The 22,376-nt window shown below is 35.0% G+C and overlaps 1 protein-coding gene across 7 annotated transcripts in view; it reads right to left on the bottom strand.

Moving 5' to 3' along the window:
* The window catches only part of PCDH11X (protocadherin 11 X-linked), a 664,017-nt gene that overhangs the window by 127,124 nt on the left and 514,517 nt on the right, over positions 1 to 22,376 (bottom strand). For 4 of the 7 annotated variants that reach the window (XM_044763830.2, XM_044763833.2, XM_070502549.1 and 1 more), the window contains one exon: positions 3,370 to 3,393. The exons of the other annotated variants lie outside the window; for them this stretch is intronic. In XM_044763830.2, coding sequence (XP_044619765.2) covers positions 3,370 to 3,393 — 24 coding nt within the window. The remainder of the gene's footprint in view (positions 1 to 3,369; positions 3,394 to 22,376) is intronic. 7 annotated transcript variants of the gene reach the window in all.

The raw sequence follows: 22,376 nt of genomic DNA, 5'->3' as shown, positions 1-22,376 counted from the left end.
TGGACATATAAAAAACTCTATATCTATTAGACATCAGGATGAATTATGTTTTATGCTCACAAAGTTTTATTAACTAAGTAGTTAGATGAAGATAGGTGAGATGATTCCTTTGGCTGAGAGACCGTCCATTTTCCCAATCTCTCCTAGAATCTTCCACCTCAACCTGTTTCCCCCACACACTCTTATCCCTAAATAGCTTCTCCGAACTCACATTTAACATTTCATGTCTTGTCTAATGAACTCCAAAACCACAGCTGACCTTTGAGTACTAACAATAAATATGGAAACTTAGCCAAAAACATATCCTTGAGAATTATCGGAGGGCCAGAGAGGTAAGGGTTGTCTTATAAAACGCTAAGAATATGCCAAAAGTCAGCTTGGATAACTGAGCATTACTATGGATAACAGACAAATGACTGCAGGTAGACAAACCAGTTGACATTCTACTGCTCAAACCCTAGACCTCAAGGAAAACAGAAAATGTAATTGATATATTATAGCTGAAACTCTCACCCCTATATTAAAACATGTCCCAAAAAGGAGGGGAAGTAGGCTTGCAAACAAATTTGATGAAAATTATTAATTTATAAATGTTTATTAATGTATATTTTCTTCAGGAGAAGATACAAAAGAATTTGCTCTGAATGTATGGACAAGTATTTATTTGCAATTTCTTCCTTGGGGACAAATAAAGCACGCCCAGAAGTAGAAGTAATTCTCTTACTACTAAGAACTTACATGTACCTATCTAATTTACTGTGAGGGAAAGAGCCCACATATTTTTGTATTTAAGACAATAAATCAATATCATCTCTGGTAATCAGACTTCAACAAAAAATTGAGTGAATGAAATAATCTTAGTTTCATACATATATAATTAAAGTCACAGAGTGCTTTTTCATCTTATGTACTAACATTTAATTATATGAAATATGCCTGAGAAATTTTATATGAATTAAATAATAGCAAGTTTATTCAAATGAGCTGATAATGGAAAGCAGATATACAAAATATGGTATGAAAATTATCATAAAATATAACCACAAAAGGTACTATGGTGTTTCAGTGCAGCTTGGAGTCAGAGCCCAACTGCATTATGAATATACTAAATAAATATCATTCAATTAGAGCAAAACTTAAAGTACAAGTTTAATTGCAATGATCATTACCTATTGGTGTACTGATGAAATTTCAAAATCTAAGTAATAGTAATGTCTTACACAGGTATATTGTTTTAGAAATTATCCAATGAATTCTTATATTGTTTGCTTCAGTTTCCACCTCTGCAAAAATTGAGAAAATAATAGAACTTACACATAGAAGTGTTTTAAGTATTAAAATAAAAACATTTGTAGAGTGTTAGGGACAGTGTCTAGAACATAGCTTGTTGTTAGTGCCATCGAGTCGATTCTGACTCCCAGCAATGCTGTGTACAGCAGAGCAGGAGTGCCTGGTCTTCTTGCGTCATCCGCCCATCTTCTGGTGCTATAACAGATGATGGTCCGCTGCTATTTATAGAGTTTTCATTGCCAAGTTTTTCAGAAGTGAGTGGCCAGGCCCTTCTTCCTAGTCTGTCTTAGACTGGAAGCTCCACTGAAACCTGTCCACCATGCGTGATCTTGCTGGTATTTAAAATACCAATGGCATCACTTTCAGCATCACACCAACATGCAGCCACCGCAGTATGACAACCAACAGACCGCTGATGTGGTTCCTTGACCGGAAAACAAACCCAGGCAGCAGAGGTGGGAGTGCCAAATCTCAACCACTAGACCACCAGGGCTGGCTCTGGACCATAGTGCACCCTCAAATACTAACTGGTCTTGGTTTTATGATTTGTTTGTTATTACTATTACATTATCATGTTTCAGCAGCATGACTCCTCTGTGAGGCATAAGCATAAATATGATTACTATAAGTTTCAAAATGAGGGAAAGAAGTAAGTAGAGACTCTGAGTTTAAACGGCTTGGTAAGTGTACACATCTAGTTAGATGTAATACTGTCATTAGAACTCAAGATGTGCTGACTCACGTTCAAATGCTCTTTCTACTATACCTCTGAATAGTTATGATCAAAACACCTTGACTTTGTATCACAACCGCAAACGCATCTCCACAACTATTAGACACTGAACAGTGTCCATCAAGGGCTACCTTAGAAGTAATGAGAAGGGAAGAGACAATATGAAAAGCACATGCAATGCATCCACTTTCACCTGAATTTTCCATATAAACATTGAATATTCAAGAGGAATAAAATATTTAGCTTGAAATTCCACTAATTAGACGATAGTTAAAAATTTATCATGGACATTAGAAGTAATTATATAAGGTCACATGAGAACTACTCTAGTGCAATATAAAAAGACCAAAGCAACATTTAAAAAACATTTAAGATATCAGAAAATAATAAACCATCCTGTGAGTATTGATTACATGTCAAATTTAAAGATTAAAGGTGAGGTTCTTTCCATAAGAATTTAGATTTTTATGACTGATTTCAGGAAGATTTATTCTTTGAGTGTTATTTCTTCTTGGTCAAAATATCAATGGTCTTTAAACTACATTTTAAAATAAAAGTGTATGAAGTGAAATAAATTATTATTTTAAATAGCAATGGAACAATATGACAGAATTGTCCCTAAGTATGAAGTAGACAATAAAGAAATGGATGCATATACACAGAGACTAAAAGTATATTTAGAACATCAAAATATCCTGCAGCATTTTAAAACATTAACAGCACAATAAAATTAGATACATTTTAACTGATTGCTTAAACTCCATATTTAAATAAATTTTTCTGTCGTCCTTAACTTAGTATATATTCACATGTAATATATACATTATAATTTTTCAAAGAAAATGCATATAATTTACAAGTTCACAAAGAATGTAAACTGGATTATTTTGTTAGGCGTGTACACAACATATACAATTTACAGACCAAATGCGAATGAAAATATAGAAAAGTAGAATTATATTTTTAATGCCTCCTCAGACAAAATGCTGAATATGCTTACTCTGTCAGAAGAGAAAAATGAATAATTCAATCCACAGGTAATTTGAAAGTAACTACTGTAAGTGAAAAAAATGACTAAAGGGTCATGTTAATTTTTCTCTCCAAAGATTAATTACACATAACTTGGGAAAAGCATTCAGTTACACAAGATAGCCACCTGATGGAATACCTTTCAGAGATATCAGTTCATTTGAAACATACTAAACGTGTTTGAAGCAAACAGTTGAAATTGCAATGTTTCATGAGAAGTGAAAAGGCCAAAAGTTCTTAAAACAAACACAAATCAGCAATTCATTTTAGAATGAAACATGCACTATGGTTATGGTTTGTGTTGATTTCTACTGTACCTTTCTTTAGTCCAGGAATGAAAGCTAAAAAGAGAGTTTAATAAAGTTAGACAATATTTTTTCTCATTCCCAACACGTTATATTAGTTTAACTAAACAAATGTAATATATTGCAATATATTTTCAACCTCATTTTGCAGAGAATGTCATGACTGAGATGGATAAGGTAGACAACAGATAGCCCATGAAATCGGTCTCCTGTAATGTTTTTCTAAAATCAGACCAAGCCTATGCTATATGCTGGCCTCTCGGGATGTAATGATTGGTCCTTTTCTGCTGCACTCACTATTTTACAGAATCTCAGCAGATGTTGTAGCTTCACTGCCTAAGATAGCAAAATATAGTCGTCTATTGAAATTTCGCCTTTTCTCATGGACCCTCCTACACAAAATGTAGTATAAGGAAAAACATTGTTTTCAACTTAGGTTTGCTGTGCCTCCAAATTTGATATGGAAAAAAGTAATGGGAAAAACTAAAAATCAACGGGCACTAACATGAGAATCACCTAATAGAAGTATTCTTTTCTTGTTTAAGACATTTTTCTATAACACAGCTACTTCACAACAAGTATTTCTCACAATTAGAATATGAGAGATTAGAGATTATTATCATTATTTTCCAGATAAGTAAATTCAGACATTTCATTATTAAGTGACTTCTTTCAAAAGGACTGTGAGAACATGCTTGACCTAGAACAAACAGAAAAGTCTATTTTTAAACAAAATAATTATATGTTTATAAAAACTTGGATACTCATTGATCTGAACAAACATCTTTCAGATTTATTTTTTAAAAATTTTAAGGCCAACTCTAAAAATGATTTCCTGATGTATTTAATAACATGCATATAAGGATAAAAACTTTAAAGATAAATATTTTAAACTTGTTTAAAAATCTATTTTGAATAAAATTAGAATATTACGAAACGAGACATGAAATGTTTAGAGAGTATAAGTCAGAGACAGAAAAATGGAGATGAAAGTAAAGTTTCTATGCAATGATAAGCATTAATGAGAGAGCATTTCACATTTTAAGTGTCATTGACATATACACAGCACATTTATTTTTCATCATAAGGTGTTTCATCTATAAGCAATGTAATTTAATGGTAATACAAGCTGAAATATACAAGAAAGAAAACAGTGCTTTCACAAGACACTTTAGGTAGGATTGATCTTCTAAGTAAAATTCCACAACCCACCACCCCTTAAATAATGGTTCTGCTTCAGCGATAAGTAACACACACACACACACACAATATTCTAATTTATTATTGGAATTAATAATCAACTCGTAATATTGAAGTGTAGAGTTTTCAAATATCGTGGAGTGAAAAAGAAAGGCTGCTTTAAGCAGAGAAGTTGTAAAATGCTTGCCTTCACTTTTAAGGCTGCGATTTCTGTGTGGGCTAGACCTTAGTTATCAAAATCCTTTCTAATTTGGTAACTGAAAAGGTCAGAATAAAATTAATGTGATGGGTCTAGACTTATTTCTCAAGGTATAAACAAAAGAAGCAAAACAAGTGACATGACAACAATGAAAAAGAAAACAAACACATTTTAAAAACTTATCCCAGGAGACATTTAGCTCCCAAGCTGAAAAATGAAAATTGGTTTAGAAACCACTAGAGTCAAATAGTGATCAATTTCCTTAAAGTTCGGGACAATCAGAGACTCTGCATAAAATTTTCAAGACTAACTCTGAAGAGATACTTAAATTCGTCACAGGAAACATGATCCAAAAAGGGAACCATTTTCCCCCTCAAAGCAATATATATACTTTTAGATGCTTACACAGACAAGAATAGATACATTCTTTATAATTATCAGATTTTTTGCATAAAATAAAGTCCATCTCCAAATGTATCCCTAAATTTCAAGCTGCTTCTTAAAGTTTAAAGGCTTATCATCGATATTTTTGAAGCATCCACACTGCTCAAGATTTCTGTAAGATCAAGATAAGCACAGTCTCTGTCCTTTGAGATAGTATAGCCAGTGTGACACACTATGACCGAAATGAAATTTTTTACTAATTAATCCAACCAAATGTTATATCATGAATGACTATGTATATCATTGATGTGTAACTTAAAATGTAATTTTACTAGTATAGAAAATGAATATATCTAACAAGTTAAGTTCGCATTTTCCAGGAACATTGTTTTCAGGCTATTAAGTATTCCTAAACTAAATTTATTAATTAATAAATTTAAACACAATTAACAGTTCAGCTATCATAATTTTTACTTGCACAAATGCAATAATAATGTAAAAATTTAAGTTTGTATAAGTGCTACTTTGAAATACACTGGAGTTTTTTATATTATCTTCAGAACTTATGACCCAAATAAATACCTCAATTAGTAAATTAAAACAACAGGAATTACTAGGATTCTTGTACTACAAAGTTTAAATTAAGGAAACACACATTTTATAGTAAAATATGCAGCTCTTATCACTTAAAAATGACCAAAATTTATCATGAGAACAACACTAAAACATGTTGTATTATTTTATACTAACATATTGTAATATTTCCTTCGTAATCCTAACACAAATATTTAAGGACTTGACACACCCGAAACATCTGGCTGAATGTGAAAAAATTACTGATAAATTAGATAATGTTTGACTAGTTTAAAGTCAACAGAGCTCACTACAAAATTGATAGTGTTGGCATAATGTCTGTTGATCAAGGATCATGCATCAATCTATAATTGCCATTTACTTCAATAAAGTAGTAACAATTGCGGTTGTTTTATCCTGCATAATTTTTAAAGTCATGTAATAAAGCTACTTTAAGGAGATTGGAAAAGGTCATCATTTTGGGTGGTAAATCAAATTTGAAAACATTTTTAAAGACGTTCATTTGGAAATAGATATCTTTGCCTCTGGAGTTAATTGAAGGATAATGGTTTATATAAGTATTAAAAAAGTATTTAAATACTTAAAATATTTGTTTCATACATCATCTATGTCTCCTCCTTACCTCAGTACATTACAATGTTTATCATGCTTCCTAATACAAAGAATAATCACGTAAAACCTAGTATATATTCTAAGTTATCATGGGCTAACTTTTGAGAACAAGTTTCTCATTTATTTTCTTATGCCAAGCCACACAGGAGTTTGTACTCAAGGTTACAGAATATAGCACAATCAGTATGAAAAAAACAAAAAACATTGTACTTGAAGACCGTAATACCAAATTAATAGGCCAATACCTAGTTTTCTTTGAATAATGCAATTTTAGAGCATTCTACAAAATGTGCCAAAAATATTCCAATTCTTCTTGATGTATAATTCAGATCACCCCGGTGCATCTCCTGTTTGATTGCAAAGCTAATAAGCTGTGGCATTATTGTACTTACGTAGATTGCATAGCGTCTGAACCACAAAAACAGTGAAGCTCAAATCAAATTTTCTGTTCAAATTGTGTGAAAGGTTAAGGCTACAAATGCAAGAGCTGCAAGGTGATTAATATAACGAGCATCTTATTTACGGTGAAAGCCATGTTGCAAATGTAAAATAAATATGTCATCTCTGTATAATAAAATTTCCATCCACATCCCTCTAGGTCCTAAGTTTCTATAAAAGTTAGTTTACTACTGGATCAAAGAAATATTCATTTCAAATCTGACAACAACTAAAATCATAGTGTTCGCTTTATTACAGAGGGAACGTTTTCACTAAGTATGCTATTAGCATTTTCTACATTAGTAGAATTTTGGTTGACCAAACTCATGCGGTGCCATACCAAATGGCTGCTTTTCCTCTACAGCCTAGAGTTGTACATCCTTTTAAATTTCTGAAATAAACTCATTTTTCCTATTCATCACAAAGTCTTTCTAATCCATAAGCTATTGGCTATATTTTCTGCCCTTTTATTTAGGGTATATCTTTGGGACCACTTTAACAGATAGTATTTTCAAATGTCATTTTTTTCGATGTTGACAGTGTTCAAGCACTTCGAAGAGCACAGAGGTACAACTTAAATTTTATCTGGAATAAAATAAATTCACAGGCCAAGGACCAGAGCCCTTAGAAAGTCATCTGATTCAATATCCTCAGGAGACATATGAGGAAATGAAGTCAACAGAAATGAAATGACTTAAAGGGTACAAACTTGCAACTAGAAAATGAATAAATGCTGGAGATTTAAGGCACGGAAAAGTAACATAGTCAAGAATATTGTATTATATATTTCAAAATTGCCAAGAGACTGGATCATAAATTTCTCATCCCAAAAAAGAAATGATAATTATGTGACATGGTAGACTTGTTATTTAAAGTTACAGTGGTAATTATATTGTAATACATAAATGTATCAAATTAACAGATTGTACGCCTTAAATTTACACAGTGTTATATATCAATTATATCTCAATAAAAAATAAAACTAAACTTAAAAAAAAGGAAATGAAATTACTTGTCTAAAATCCACACAACTAATTAGAGGAAGAAGTAGAATTAGAATTCATGTTTTCTCTACCAAAGAACCCACACTATGAAACGCTCCTGTTTAGGGATCATTTCCAAGAGATGGAAATAATATGTGCATTCTATTTGCCAAAGGCAAACATATATTGCAGGGAGTATCAAAAGATCAGTGCTTTTAGAGTATATTTCTGTAAAATTTCCACTTAGGTGAATATTAGATGAATATTTACTTCCTCACGTACACACCAATTGACAGGAGGAGAACAAGAGAAGAGCATACTCGAAGAATTAAAGTCTCAATTTGGTAAACCTAGAAAAAATTGATAATACCTACTGAAAACAGTAATTTGTAATTTAGCTTGGCCCTGAAGAGAGCTTGAATGCAATTCCTCCTTTTGCCTAAAGATTTAAGGCAAAAAGTTCTTTCTCAAAATCTGACCAAAATGTTTCAAACGGTTCAAAACCTCACAGAGTGAATCTAGCCAATCGTAATAATTCCTTTTGACAATTACAATTAAGAGAAGAGAAATTCTGAGATGTACAGGCCTGGATGCCTTAGAGAAAAAGACTCACGTGAACACATTGTTTTGTTCCCTATTTTTATCCAGATAATTTGGCTTTACTAACCACATTGTAAAACTGTTCTAAACAGTACAAATGCTAATTTCAAATCCTCCTGGTTTTGTTTGATTATTTAAGGGAGAAGATCCTTCTCTTAAGGATTGTGTTGACTCCCAAAAAGGAACTCAAGAAAAGTGAAACATGAACTATGAACTTTTCATGAAAGCAAAAGTGGGAAGATGAATGGTTACATAGCCCATGGAAAGTTCCCACCAAGGCCCTGGGTACACTACTTTGAGAAACGTATGAAACACTTCTGATGATACAGACATTTAAATGATCCTGAGAAATTCCAAAAGCAAAATCTTGAGGACTGGATCCATTTTTTCAGTTTGGCATAGAAAATACTAAGAAATCAATATTTCTGAAGTCTGCCTATAAGCTATCCAAAGTGTTTGAAACAATTGCAGCTCTCAAACATTTCACACCTTTTAATACTCAATCTGTTCTTGAGTGGATGAATTCTAAATTAAGACCCTTTTAAAATAGGATTTTGTGGTGTATCTGGTCTTTGGGTCCATAGAGAAATTGATTTTTAATGCATGTTCCTTTGTCTGATTTAATGCAGAAAAAAATACATGCCTCCGAGGTAACAGTGTACAATCTGTATACTACGAGAGGATTTAAGCTTTTTAATCTCTTCCTTCTGAAATTTAATATGATTTTCTTTTAATCAGTTTATCCAGTTTTAGAAGTTTTGCCTGGCTTGTCAACAAACCTATATGAGTTGTGCACATAGAAAAATAACAGAGATAAACCTCAATTATACCTAGAGACATGTACTATAATATAAAAAACTTTCTTTTCAAAAGAAGTTACTGTTTAGATTAAAAAGCTTTTGAAACCTTTCCCTCACATTTTCACCAACCTGTTTGCACCATAACAAACTAATACAGAAAATATGCTGTAGTATAAAGAAAATAGATAATTAAAAATCTCTGTATAGCATTAGAGGACATGATACCATGAAATGGCTTTTACTAAAACACTTGACGTTATTATTTCATTTCTTTAATTCAATTTTGTGAAGTCCATAGAGTATTTTGTCCTTGTGCATGAATACATGCCTTGCTAAAAATATTAGGCTCTGCATACTACTTAGGGTATAGCTTGGAGATAAAGAGGTTTCATTGGAGAAAGGTTTATATTTATAATATACTATATGCGCATCTATATTTATATTATAAATATGTTATACATTTTTATATTACATATAATATTTGTAATAGAAAACCAGAAAAGGAAATAGATCGTATAACTACCATTTCAAAAATATAGGCTTTAATTCCATTTTTGGCAGAGGTTGATATATTTTGTACATGAAAGCATGATTTTAAAATATCCATAAGAAATATGAAATATTTTCATTAACATTCTATATTCCACTGTCATAAATATTGTATAGTTCTCCAAAGCAATTTTCTATTAATCTGACTTTAAAATTCTCTACAAAATGAGAAATATGTATAGTGGACATTATTTATTGATAGCATTTTTTCTCCCAATGCATCAATTTAGAGGGATGTATCTGGATGGACTAGTTAGAAAATTCCAAATAAATTGATTACTTTATGATGTATATCTTAATATTTACATATCACATATTTAAGCAGATAAAATGATTGAAGAAAAAGTATGGTACTAGAAGTGCAATCTGACTTGATTCTCTTTATGAATATGTTTTAATCTCTTATGCTGTGTTAGCACTCACTGAAGTTGTGATTTCTTGTAGTCACAGTGAATTAATACCAGTTTAGTTGTAGTACTAAGCTGATAATTTTAAATAATTGGAGACTTTTTATTCATTTTCTATTTTACATTCTTTCTCTCCAATATATAGTTTATTGGGACTTTTGTGACGGAGTGCAAACACAAGATTTGGCAGAAATTTTCATTCTTGGAACTAACTGATGATTTACATGTTGTATTTTCACATTTAGAGAAAGGAGTTAAAACCTTGAAACAACACGGCATTTCTAAAAAAATAGTCTCAGGCTAGTTTTATTGTTTTAACACTTTGGGACATTATATTGAAGAAAAAATGAAATGTAAATGCCTCAGAAGACCTAGTTTTCCATTAGGATGATTAAAGAATAAAATAAAATCCAAATTTTTTTCCTTGATACCAAAAGAAGTGTGATTATTTTTTCAGTTTAGGTTTAAATTATTTTAAAATCAAGTGTTTAATGGCAATATCCATGCATAATTGCTATCCACAGAACAATTTAGTTTTATATTTCAAATATCAATAGATAAACCCGATATATGCAAATCTGGCTATAGATTTTAAGAATAAACAAGAAGAGACATTTTCCATGTGGTGAAACACTGGGTATCTACTGTGGAGAACCAATCTTCTTAGATGATATGTTGATAAATATTTTATGCCAGCGAAGAACAAAGCATAAAAGACAGTGCCACAAACATGAAGAGGAAATGAAAAGTAGAAGCAAGCTATTTCAAACTGAATTAAATAAAAGCTTATATGCACAGGAAGAGGGGGAGCAGTATGAAGGACTTATTTTATCAGTCTGACAGATTAACTGACTGCAGAAGACATGTTAAAAGGTTTTTTGAATAAACCAAATGCTATCTGCCTTAGAAGTCATCTGCACTCCATGATTAAAAGACACAGATTCAAGATAATGGCTCTTTGGATGCTCAAAATATAAATATTATATTTTTAGTATTTGTAAAAGGAGAGCATATCACTGAAAGATAAAATATTGCCTAAGATCTACTTTTTACATAATAAGAAAGGAAATATAAATCTTTCATACAGTATAAATTTGATTCTGTATTCACTTGAATTCCTAAGTATTAATCTCTCCTTTTACTTAGCTAGGTTTCCTCAAACATAAAATGATAATATTTCTGTGAGTCAGGTTGGGAAATCAATACATAAATTAGGTCAAATATGTAGATTAGTATTGCTAAGCATCTGACTGAAATTTAGCCTAAGAGAACCTAAACCATGACCAACTAAGGCATTTGTTTAAAATGTATGCCAGTCCTATCTAGTCCTCTGATGCCCATTACACTCAGATAAAACATTACGACACAAAGATGTGTAAGAAGGGACCATTACAATGTTCTAAGCAGGTCCCTTGATCTGCTGATACCTAAGAAGCAGCACTTTCCTATTCTGTTTCTATGTTTGTACTGGCTCATGCAGAGAAGTTACCTGTGTTCACTCATTTTTCATAGCCACAACTCACTGAAAAAATTCCAGAAATGATTCTACTTTATGTTTTTATAAAATAGAGTTAAATTCAAGTTCTACCTGTACTTTTGTTTGTAAAAATTGAAGGAAAAATTTTATAATTAAGTTAAATACCCAAACCACAATGTGTGTTTCCCAAAATAAAACAATCAATTATTCTGATCTTTTCCCTATAGTTTGAAATATTATACTAGGATATCAAGTGTCAAGAGAAAGAGAAATATCCTTATATTTTAAATAATGAATACTATATGATTTAAATAAGATCTAAGAATAGCGTTTTTTTCCTACTGAGAGATTTTCTTTTTTTAGAGTATAAATTATCCTCATAGGTTGACTAAGTTAAAAGAAGAATCTGATATGTGGTCTTGAACTAAATATGCATGAATTTCTAATTATTTTATCTTCTTTTTTTAAAAACTTTTGGTATTTACTGTAAATAGTGAATTGAATAACATTGAAAAGGGCCAAAGACAGCGCATCATAACAGTTTTTCAATATAAAACCATATAACATATCAATAAACTATGAAAACCTATCACAAACCCTTTCATTTTGAAAAATGAACACTTTCAGGAATGGACACACAACATTCCCAACTATCACTTTGCTCTTTAGTTCAAATAATCTAAATGAGACACATCAGAAAGAATATATAATTCACAATTAATTATATAATCTAAATTAAGGATTGAGGAGTCATAAAGATACAATAAAATGCAGCACTGATACTGATAAATAAACATAGTGCCACTAAACCTAAAAATATTAACAAGTATATGTGACTTCTGGACAAATCCTTTACATAGGTGAAACTATTTATAAGCCACGTATAACCAAAACCCAAACATATTCTGGGGGAAAAAAGGTACAATACATGCAAGAGCATGTAAAAATTTATTGATAAATTCTGTCACTGCAATTTTGGTCAAAATTTTTCATTTAAAGTTAATGTAGTCTGGTATATTTAGGAAAAGATCACGCCAAGAATAACCTAGAATAGTGGCTGGCACTATTCAGCGCTTGATAAATATTTATTGAATGAATGAAAATATGTTGGATGTTTGAGTGTCAGTATGCCACAATTATCCTATGACACTCATTCCAACTCAGTGAAAAAGAAAAAACCAAAACTCAGGATGAAAGAAACAAGTCTTTAGTGCATGACCATGTCTAAACCATTTCTCACCCTTTCTAGGCAAATTTTCTAAATGGTCTTTTTGTCGGACTTTCGTATAACCTATTTCTGTTATAATGCACATCTTTGTGTATCACTACCTTGGTTTGCCAAGTCATGGGTTCTCCAGCAATAAGAGCTTCTGGAACCCTGCATCCTTCATGATTTTTACTCTTAAAAGAAGAATACTTTTTGCCAACTCTACTTTGTTTGGGCAGAATTCTCAAATCTAAAATATCAAATAAGGGGCTGGCCCTGTGGCCGAGTGGTTAAGTTCGCGCGCTCCGCTGCAGGCGGCCCAGTGTTTCGTTGGTTCGAGTCCTGGGCGCGGACATGGCACTGCTCATCAGACCACGCTGAGGCGGCGTCCTACATGCCACAACTAGAAGAACCCACAACGAAGAATACACAACTATGTACCGGGGGGCTTTGGGGAGAAAAAGGAAAAAATAAAATCTTTAAAAAAAAAATAAATAAAAAATAAATAAATAAAAAAATAAAATATCAAATAAGTCATCTCTGACATTCATCTAACCAAAAAATATTTATTATTTATTATATTTCAGGCCTTGCTAGGTACTAGGAATACTTCGGTGAAAAAAAGAACATGGTCCCAGGTCGTCTGGCACTTGTATTCTATTAAGAAATGCGTATCCAGTGAAGGCATGCTAATGTACAGACCTCTTATGAAGCAATTTTGAGTAGTTTCGTCATTCTGTCATTGGTATGCTGTCCAAATGGTTTAACCTCCGTGAGTCGCTTTAAAATGGGCACGTGAGGTGGCATTTTCCTACAGGCATTCGATCCGAATTCTCTCTTGCAAGTACAGACATAGATCGTAGAACATCAGCTCAATGGAACTATCATTGGTACTTTAAAATTTAGAATATGATCAAACAGCTAATAACTCTCTCTCTATCCATGTATATGTATTGCAAGTAGGAAAGGTTATCATTGAAAACGTTGTTAATATTGCAAAGGTCAAAAGACTAGAGTCCACATAAATTTCACCTGATTTGCAGGTACCTGCAATCACTTTACAAGCCTTATCTTTAAGAATGTAAATATTTTAAACACTATTTCAAGTGAAAGAAATGTCGTCTTCGATTTTCAAAGGACATCTACGTTGTAGACTGTCTCAGCAGAGATGATTATTCAAAAATAACTTATTAAACAATAGAAAAATGTCTGAAGGATACTATTTAGTACTATAAAATAGAAAAAGAATTTCCTTCTGTTGACTAAATAGTTGGGGTGGATTTCATTTTTATGACTTTTGAATTCGATAGCATTTTTAAGTGTCTAAATTTGACTACCGAGTATAAAGATAACTGACCCAGTTTTCAAACATCTACCACTACATTGCTTACTTGGGATGTAACCTCCACTGACTTAATGTACTTTGCAAGGTCAATCCACATCTATGCTTCAAACAATTAAGACAAGAGTTCGCCTTCTTATATTTTCATAAAGTAATGTTGATTAGGATCAAATTCAGAATGAATACTCATGACTATAATATTTGCTGTCATTTCTCTACACTGCAGTTCTGTGGGATGCAAGAGTACAGATGACATGTTTATCACACAGCAGGAAAACTAAGTCATTTCACTAGTTTACATTGACAGCAATCAAGGAAGTCACTTGGTCTATATCATTAATGTATAATCCCAAATTAATATTTAATACTGCATAAGATGTACCATTACCGGTCACATTTATAAGATAGATTTAGGAGAGGAACTTGTTTATCTCAAATACTATTATAAATATTGACGTCCCCATAAATATGCAACATAATTATAATTCTACATGGGTCATTGTCTAAGTATGTAAGAGAACTTGTAAAAGGGGCAGAAGAAAGTAACAAAAGTAAAAGAATAAAGACATACAAATACTCCAAATACTATATTGTATCATATTCTATTACATATTCTATAATATTACATATGTATTGTATATACATACACGTTAATTTTGTTCTGTTTTTAGATCATTTTAGCTTTGCACTATAGTGTTCAAACGCCATTTCTATACTCACTCTATCAGAATGGATCCTTTGTTCTTACAGGAAATTTTTATTGTAGATATTAGAGAACTCAGAAAATGAGTGGGTAAACTTGCCTAAGTTTACAAAGCTATTAATATTTGGACTCGGACCATCTGTTTCTGATGCCTATATTCTTATTTTGATAAATGTTCTGTTTTGACAAATGAGTCTTACACATGAATCGATATGCTCGGAAGGCATTTATCCTGGATGTAATATATGTATTTCTATCTCTCTATCTATCTAATTTATCTATACATGTCTACGTATAGGAAGTATTAATATACAATATAATTCACACATTCATGTGCTCTAAAATATCTTTAACAATTCTTCCATTTCATATCAGTTCTATGAATTCACTCAGATTAATAAAAATATTATGATACAATTAGAAGATGAATCTTAAATACCTATCTGAATAATTAGCTATTGCCTTCCTGTTTCCTTTATTTTGAACATTTAAAAATCATTGAATTTAGCCTAAAAAGAGCTCAGAGACACAGAGGAAAGGAGTAGAGCATCTCAGCCTCAGTCTGTCTCAGCCCCATGGTGGGGCTGGTCTGGCAGCCAGGCTAACTCTTATCCAGGGTTTAATACTTTCTCCAGCAATCTAGTCCCTCTCCCAAAGCCCCTCTGAACAAATCCCAGGGCCAGAGCTGCTGCTGAGGAGACCCAGTCAATTCCTTCTTTCAGCAGGGGCATCAACACTCCTTCTTGTCCCTCCCTCCCCTCAACGTAAGGTGGTCAGTGGGGCCTGAGGGCAGCCCAGCAGCAGCTCATTCTCCTGGGATATCGATGGGTCTCTGCCTCAGAGAGGTAAGATTCACAGTGTCCACTAAATGCCAAGAACCATGGAGACACTGGCCACGTTTCCCAGATCTCAGGCCATAACCTTCATGGGTGTGGAAAGATGATCTGTGCAGTTGGTGGTAACCATACCAAAAAGATTTGGGGAGACTTTCTTCCCACAGGGATTTGGGTCCGAGAGTTTCATCTTTGGCTCTAGCATTGCTTCCGAGAGGTGACACTGCAATACTGAGCCGCCTCAAGGGGCTGAGAGGAAGGGCCCGGCATGTGACCTTCATGCACCATGCTCAGCCTCACTCTGATGACACTGAGATTTGGTCTCACTTTCTGGCTCACGTAGCATTCCCCACAGCTGGCTGTGTAAAGTGTCCCACAAGCACAGTTGTGGGGTTTCTGTTTGTTCTACAGCTGGAGGGTGTCTGCAGGCCCCTCCTTTAATAATCAACTTGTGTTCTCCGAACTTCCAGAGTGACTGCGATTGGAACTGGGTGGTATCTAGATGACAGCTGAGGGATCTCCACAGATCCCTCTGTCCATCAACCCCTGCCCCTTCTTAGGTGGTGGCATTGAGGTTACCCTGATTCCTTAGGTTAAGGACATGGGCACAATCTCTGAATCACGGCCATCCCATGAAATAACACTCACCAATTCAGGCTTCACTGGGGTCATGGGATGACTCACCCGGACCAAGCTGACTGAAGGTGAGTCAATTGTGCAAACAAACCACACTTCCCCCAACCCCCAGAGCTGTCCTTAGTGGCTGTTGCTGTCCTGTTTGAAAACGAGTCTCACTTCATAGGGGTTAGACCTGAAGCAGAGCACTTGCCGGCAGTTCAGCTTCCTTATGTCCAGGACTTGGAAAGAAGAAAGCAGTTTCTTTTGAGAGCAGCTGTGGCTGTGGTGGAAAGGGAACACAGGCTTAGAGGCAGGAGCTCTGAGTTTCAGTCCCAGCTTTGCCAGTGACCAGCTGCATGGCCCAGGCCGAGGCGCAGCAGTCTCATCTCACTATTGGCGGTGTCTCCCCTCCAAAGTGAGAGTGGATCCAATTGTGGTTTTTAAATTGTGTTCCGTGGGTGATTCTAGAGGTGCCTTGACTCTACCAACGAGGATGGAGAGCAGAGGGTGGGGCTCCAAGGCCCCCACCTACCTCACCCAGTGCCTCTGCACTGTTACCTGTTTTAAATATTAAGCGTGTCTTTATTACATTGTTTGAAGAATTCTGCTAACATTTTTTTTTAACTCCCTTGAACTTGAAGATCGCTGCACAAACTCGAACTTGTCATCACTGGTGCACTTCACAAGTAGGATTCCTGTGGTCCCACCCTCTCAGACCTAATGCCAGACAACTGGCGTATGGCAGAATGAGCATTCCCTGAGCATCCCAGGCCACCCAGAATGAAGAAAAGGGGACACACTGGGGGCTGTGTCATTTCTACTTTCCTTCGACCTCTTCCGGAAAGGACAGTCCTGATAACTGTCCTTCCCCAGCTCTAGGATTTATCTAGATCCAACCACCACACACCCATTCCCAGTGCCTGAGGGGCTCAAGGATAAGGGGGGCTGCATGCTGGTCCTTTCTGGAAGCTTGTGCCTGGGGAAAAGGGAGCAGCCCGGCTGGTTGTCCTGCCTTCCTGCCAAACGTAACCCATGGGTAGCTCACACGTCCACTGGGTTCTTACTGAGAGTGACAAAAGTTTGGCTCGAGATCTAATCCCACATCCTGAGGAAGTCTAAAACTTGCCCCAGGGTTTCTGCTAATCCCCATGAGGCCTTAAACTCTTGTTTCCTTGTTTATGGAATAATTTGCTGTCCACTGTAGGCGGGCGTTGTTGTACAACCAGATGTGGAACTCAGCTCATTCCTCAGTCTCGTCCCCGCTTCCTCACTGCCACATAGATACATCAGCCTCTCACACAAGGTATTTGTGAGTCACGTGGACTACGCTGAAGGAAAGGTTTGGCAAAGAGGAGAGTGGAAGAGGCATGTCAATCACAGAAGCGCAAACACCTTTTAACTAAGTGTTAGCTCCCTGGTTTCTCAAGCCTTCCAGGCACCCCATCTTGCCACCACGACAGATAGGATTGTTCACCACTGTCTCTTGACACTGTAGGACCCAGACACTTGCATCTTCCCTGGATCCTTTCTCCTTTGCTCTGTCTCATCACCCTTCCTCCCCACTGCCCTCCAGGATTTCCCCAACTCCAAATTTCTCTCACTCTGATGCAAGGCCTTTTTCAGCCCTGCCTCCCAAACCTGGCTTTTGCATCTCCAAACATAAAGGAGCTCAGCAGGGTGGATGTGCCTTTCTTGAACAGGACCCACCCAATTTAGAAGGCACCTATGCGTCTAAGCAGCATTTTCCCTCCCTTCCAGCTGGATCAATTGTGAGGCCAGTGTTGACCATCAAGCTGTGGTTGAGCCCTTGCTGCTTCCAGAGCTCTGAGGAGGGGAGTAAACGTGGAGGCAAAGCTTAGGAAAATCCTTCTTGGGCTCCCTAGTTTCTATTGGATGGCACCTCTGTCTACCCTGTCACCTGAGCTAGAGTCCTGGCCTTCATGTCAGCCCAGACTCTGCTCTCCTTGCCCTTGTCTAATTATTCAATAAGCCCTGCTGATTTTTATCAGCAAAACCAATAATTCTATTATCATCAATAACTAATTTGCCCCTTTGCCTGGCTACGGACCCCTCAAAGCCACCCTCCCCATGTCTAAAACTACATTTGACCTCACAAGTGCCCTATTTGAAACCCACGGGCAGCTCCTCTCATCTTCAAGAAGAAGCCCAGCCTTCTCGCAGAAACTGAGTCCCACTCTGTGCTTGTCCCTACTTCTCTCTTTGACCTTAACACACTCTTTGCCCCCCGACACACACCACTGTACACCCCATTTGTACTTACCTGCTAGAAATACCAGACATATTTTGATAACCTTGAACACACTATTCTTTGCATATGTTGTTCCTTCTGTCTGAAATGCATCTCCCCGTTCCACTTCCTCCCAGATACTCCTATTCATTCTTCAAAACCCTGCTCAGTTGTCACCTTCTCTTAGAGAACTCCCTTGGCTGGACACCTAAACCATTCATTTCTTCCTGGTCTGTACTCTTCCTGTACCTCATACAAACTTACGATATTGCAGAGTACCCTGGTGCTTTACAACTATCCCAGCTCCCCACTTACCAGCTATGGGATCTGGGGAATATTACTTAACTTCTCTGTGCTCCATTTACCTCATCTAGCTCATGTGAGGATTGAATGAGTTAACACACATACTAATGTTACTAGAACAGTGCCTGGCCAATGGAGGAGCTCCATCAGAATTAGTTATTTTTTAAATTATCGATTTCTATACTCTACCTGCTGCATTTGACTATAAGCTCCTTGAAGGCTTGAAGGCAGGGAATCCTCAAGCCCCGGGGCCCAGTATAGCACCTGCTGTATCAGGTGATTCATTAATGCTCGCTGACCCAAGCTGACCAGGAGCTTGCAGTCACTCTGCAAAGATAAGTTCTAGGAAGACAAACAACGATTCCAGGTCATAAGTGATGAGGAGGGCCAGGTGTAGTGAGGACGAGGACCAGGTGTCATAGAGCACAGCGGTTGAGAACAGGGCTTTGTCAGCGGACAGAACTGAGCCCCAAGTTTTCAACTTACTAGTTGTCGAATCTCTCTGTGCCTCAATTTCCTCACCAGTGAAATAGGAAAGTAAATACCCCATCTCTTAGAGCTGTTGTGAGAGATTTAAATAAGATAATGTCAATAAAACACTTAGAAAAGTGAAAAAAAAATTTAGCCTAAAAAGAATTTGACATGATTAAAAGAAAAATTTTACTTGCCATCTGTCTAGTATTTTGGGATCCTCAAACAAATACTGTTAAATAGTCAACCATAAACAAATTAGGATGCCAGAAATTTGTGGCTCTTCACTAAATTAATTGCTATTAATCAGGTTTTCTTATCATGAAGACTTTCCTATCCTACATTCAGCCTCCTAAAGTTTTGAGAACATGCCTACTTAGTAAACACATTTTCTTCCCCTTGACAGAAAGAATTGATGGAAATAAAGATAAAACCTTACTTTCATTCTCACCAGAACTCAAGTGGTAAATGATTGGAAGATATTTTAAGTTTTTCTGTTTAAATAAGTAGTTCTCTAATTTGCCTACGCATAGAATCCACTGGATAACTTTATAAGGATTTCATTTCCAGGCTCCATTGCCAGAGTAAATGATAATATTGGCCTGGAGGAGAGCATGGCATCAATATATTTTTTCACCTTTTTTCTTTACTGTGGTAAAATATATGTAACATAAAAATTTGCTGAAAAAGAATATCACTAATAAGATCCCAACGGTGATGTATCTGCACATGAAAATTCGAGATGCACTCATTTTAAATTCGAGATGCACTCGTTTTAATACTTCTAAAAATCATTTGTATGTACTTTTTGCATTCCAAAACTTGTATCTATGATTAAAAGCTGATGCTACCGTCATGTAGCCGTCAAGCCACGGTGAAGGCTATATGCAGACTGCAAACTTCTTGAGATACTAGAATGACGAAATGTCCTGTTTTTTCATCAAAATTTCAGTTCAGATTTGTAAATATAGTACGAAATTATAGTGAAATCTACCACAATTGGATGTCCTACTTTGATATAGCAAATATCTTAAAATTAAAAGTTAAAAACTTTTTTGACAGCCCTCTACTTAGCCAATTCATTGGTCAAACAAGGTTTTGTTGTTCTCTCCGTGAGTAAGACATAGGGACTTGTTGGCCTCAGTAAGCTGTATGTCCCCAATTAGTATGCTACTATACAGTATATCCGTTTATTTTTGCCACCAAAATGAGTTTTATGCTTAGGAAAAGTTAGAAATGTGTTCATAGATATGTTTATATCAGCTGCTTTTGCTATTAAAATTATGTAGTTTAATTAAAATCTATGTCAACTAATAAAATGTGAACGTAAAAACGATTGCTTCAAAATACAAAAATAATTAAATTGAACTTTTCAGAAAGACTTGTGAAGGGTACAAAGTCTTGTCATAGAATTATGTCTGAGCAAGATACCTGCAGAAGACTCAGGAAAAGTACTGTAAAACTCTACTCAGAAAGCTTTTCAAGAATGTTCAAATACATGCTCTGTCTCATGGGAACCAAAACTGGAAATCTCAGATGACATATTATAGGTGTGGTCTGTGTAATGCAGACGATGCGAGGGTCTGATCAGTGGACATATAGGCAAGGAAAAGACAAAGGCCTTAGAGCAAATAATGGAAGATAAATATGTACTTCTTTGTTTCAATTAATTATGTACCACATAATTAATTAATAATTAAAGTAAGGTATATGTGCATTTCTAATAATTACTTCTTGATCTGATTCCTTTGCTAAACCATCCTACTACTGGTTCCTATTGTATCTGTTAAAAGGTCTCCTACTAGAATTGAAGGGAGTTATGTTCTTATAAGTAAAACCCTTCTAACCAAATGTTTGTTAACCTCGTGAATAAAATTCAGCTCTAATTTCTGGTCTTTGTGGTTTAATTCTTGGTGTGCATGCATGAATGTATATTTAATAGACTTTATCTTTGCCGTGTCATGAACTCTATTATAAATAAGTTATTTATTCAATGTGATATGAAATGGTATTTTTTTAATTACATGTTATATATTTCCAATTTTTTAAAAAACAGTACAATACACTTATGTTTGTTACACATACTATGTGCCAAGAACTCTCTTTTTGCATGCATTTTATCCCTTAAATGACTATCTGAGGTAAATAGTCTTTCTTTCCTATTTCATAGATGAGGAAACTGAGGTTCAGATAAGAAAGTAAGGGGCACAGCTGAGATTCAAACTAAGAAGTTTCTGACTCTTGAATCCTTTGTGGGCTTAATCGCTGCATGCCAATGATCCTCCAGAATGTTCCATGGCAAAATGAGAAGAGCACAAAGCAAACTGAGCTCTCAAGTAAGATTCAAATATAGTTTTGAGACTCTGGGTTTTAACCCACGTGCTATTATTACATTTTTGTGTAACTTTGCGGAAGCAATCCATCCTTCGGCCTCAGCTTCCACTTGTGTATAGTGGAGTTTTTGTGTATATTATTTTAAATGTTCACTTTAACATTGAAAGATTTTTTTATACTCTTATATAAAGGACAGATTTTTGAATTAGCAGGTTGTCCAGGGACCCAGTTTCTCCTTCTCCTCTTGCTTGATATCTCTACTTGATCTTCTACTGCTTATGAGAATAGCCGTCCAAGAATTGTATGGAGTCAAACAAAAAAAAATCACTTTAAAAGTTTATTAAAATTTCTGGTAGAGAAGTTTGAAGCTATTGTATTAGAAGCTAATTAGAAAGTATTTGTACTTTTCAAATAACTACTTTTCTCTGATTCTGGCTAGTTGACTATAATTTTCTGTTCATACTGTCTACACATAAAATGTCTAAGTACAATACCTATGCTATTTGCTAAGATTTTTCTCTAAAAGTAAAACTCTACACCCTACTTGTAGGGTAAGGACTGTAGTCTGTCACGAATGAGCAAAAAATTCAGAGTATGCCTATGTTGATCTTTCTGTTCTTAACCCATTAAGTTAGTTGATGAATGTCAAACATTTATTTGTTAAGCTTGGCAAATACAAGTAATGACTTATATTTCATTTGAAGAGGAGTTTAGAAA

Source organism: Equus asinus, chromosome X (assembly GCF_041296235.1).
Source record: "Equus asinus isolate D_3611 breed Donkey chromosome X, EquAss-T2T_v2, whole genome shotgun sequence".
Classification (NCBI taxonomy): domain Eukaryota; kingdom Metazoa; phylum Chordata; class Mammalia; order Perissodactyla; family Equidae; genus Equus; species Equus asinus.
This window is presented reverse-complemented; position numbering and strand designations above follow the sequence as displayed.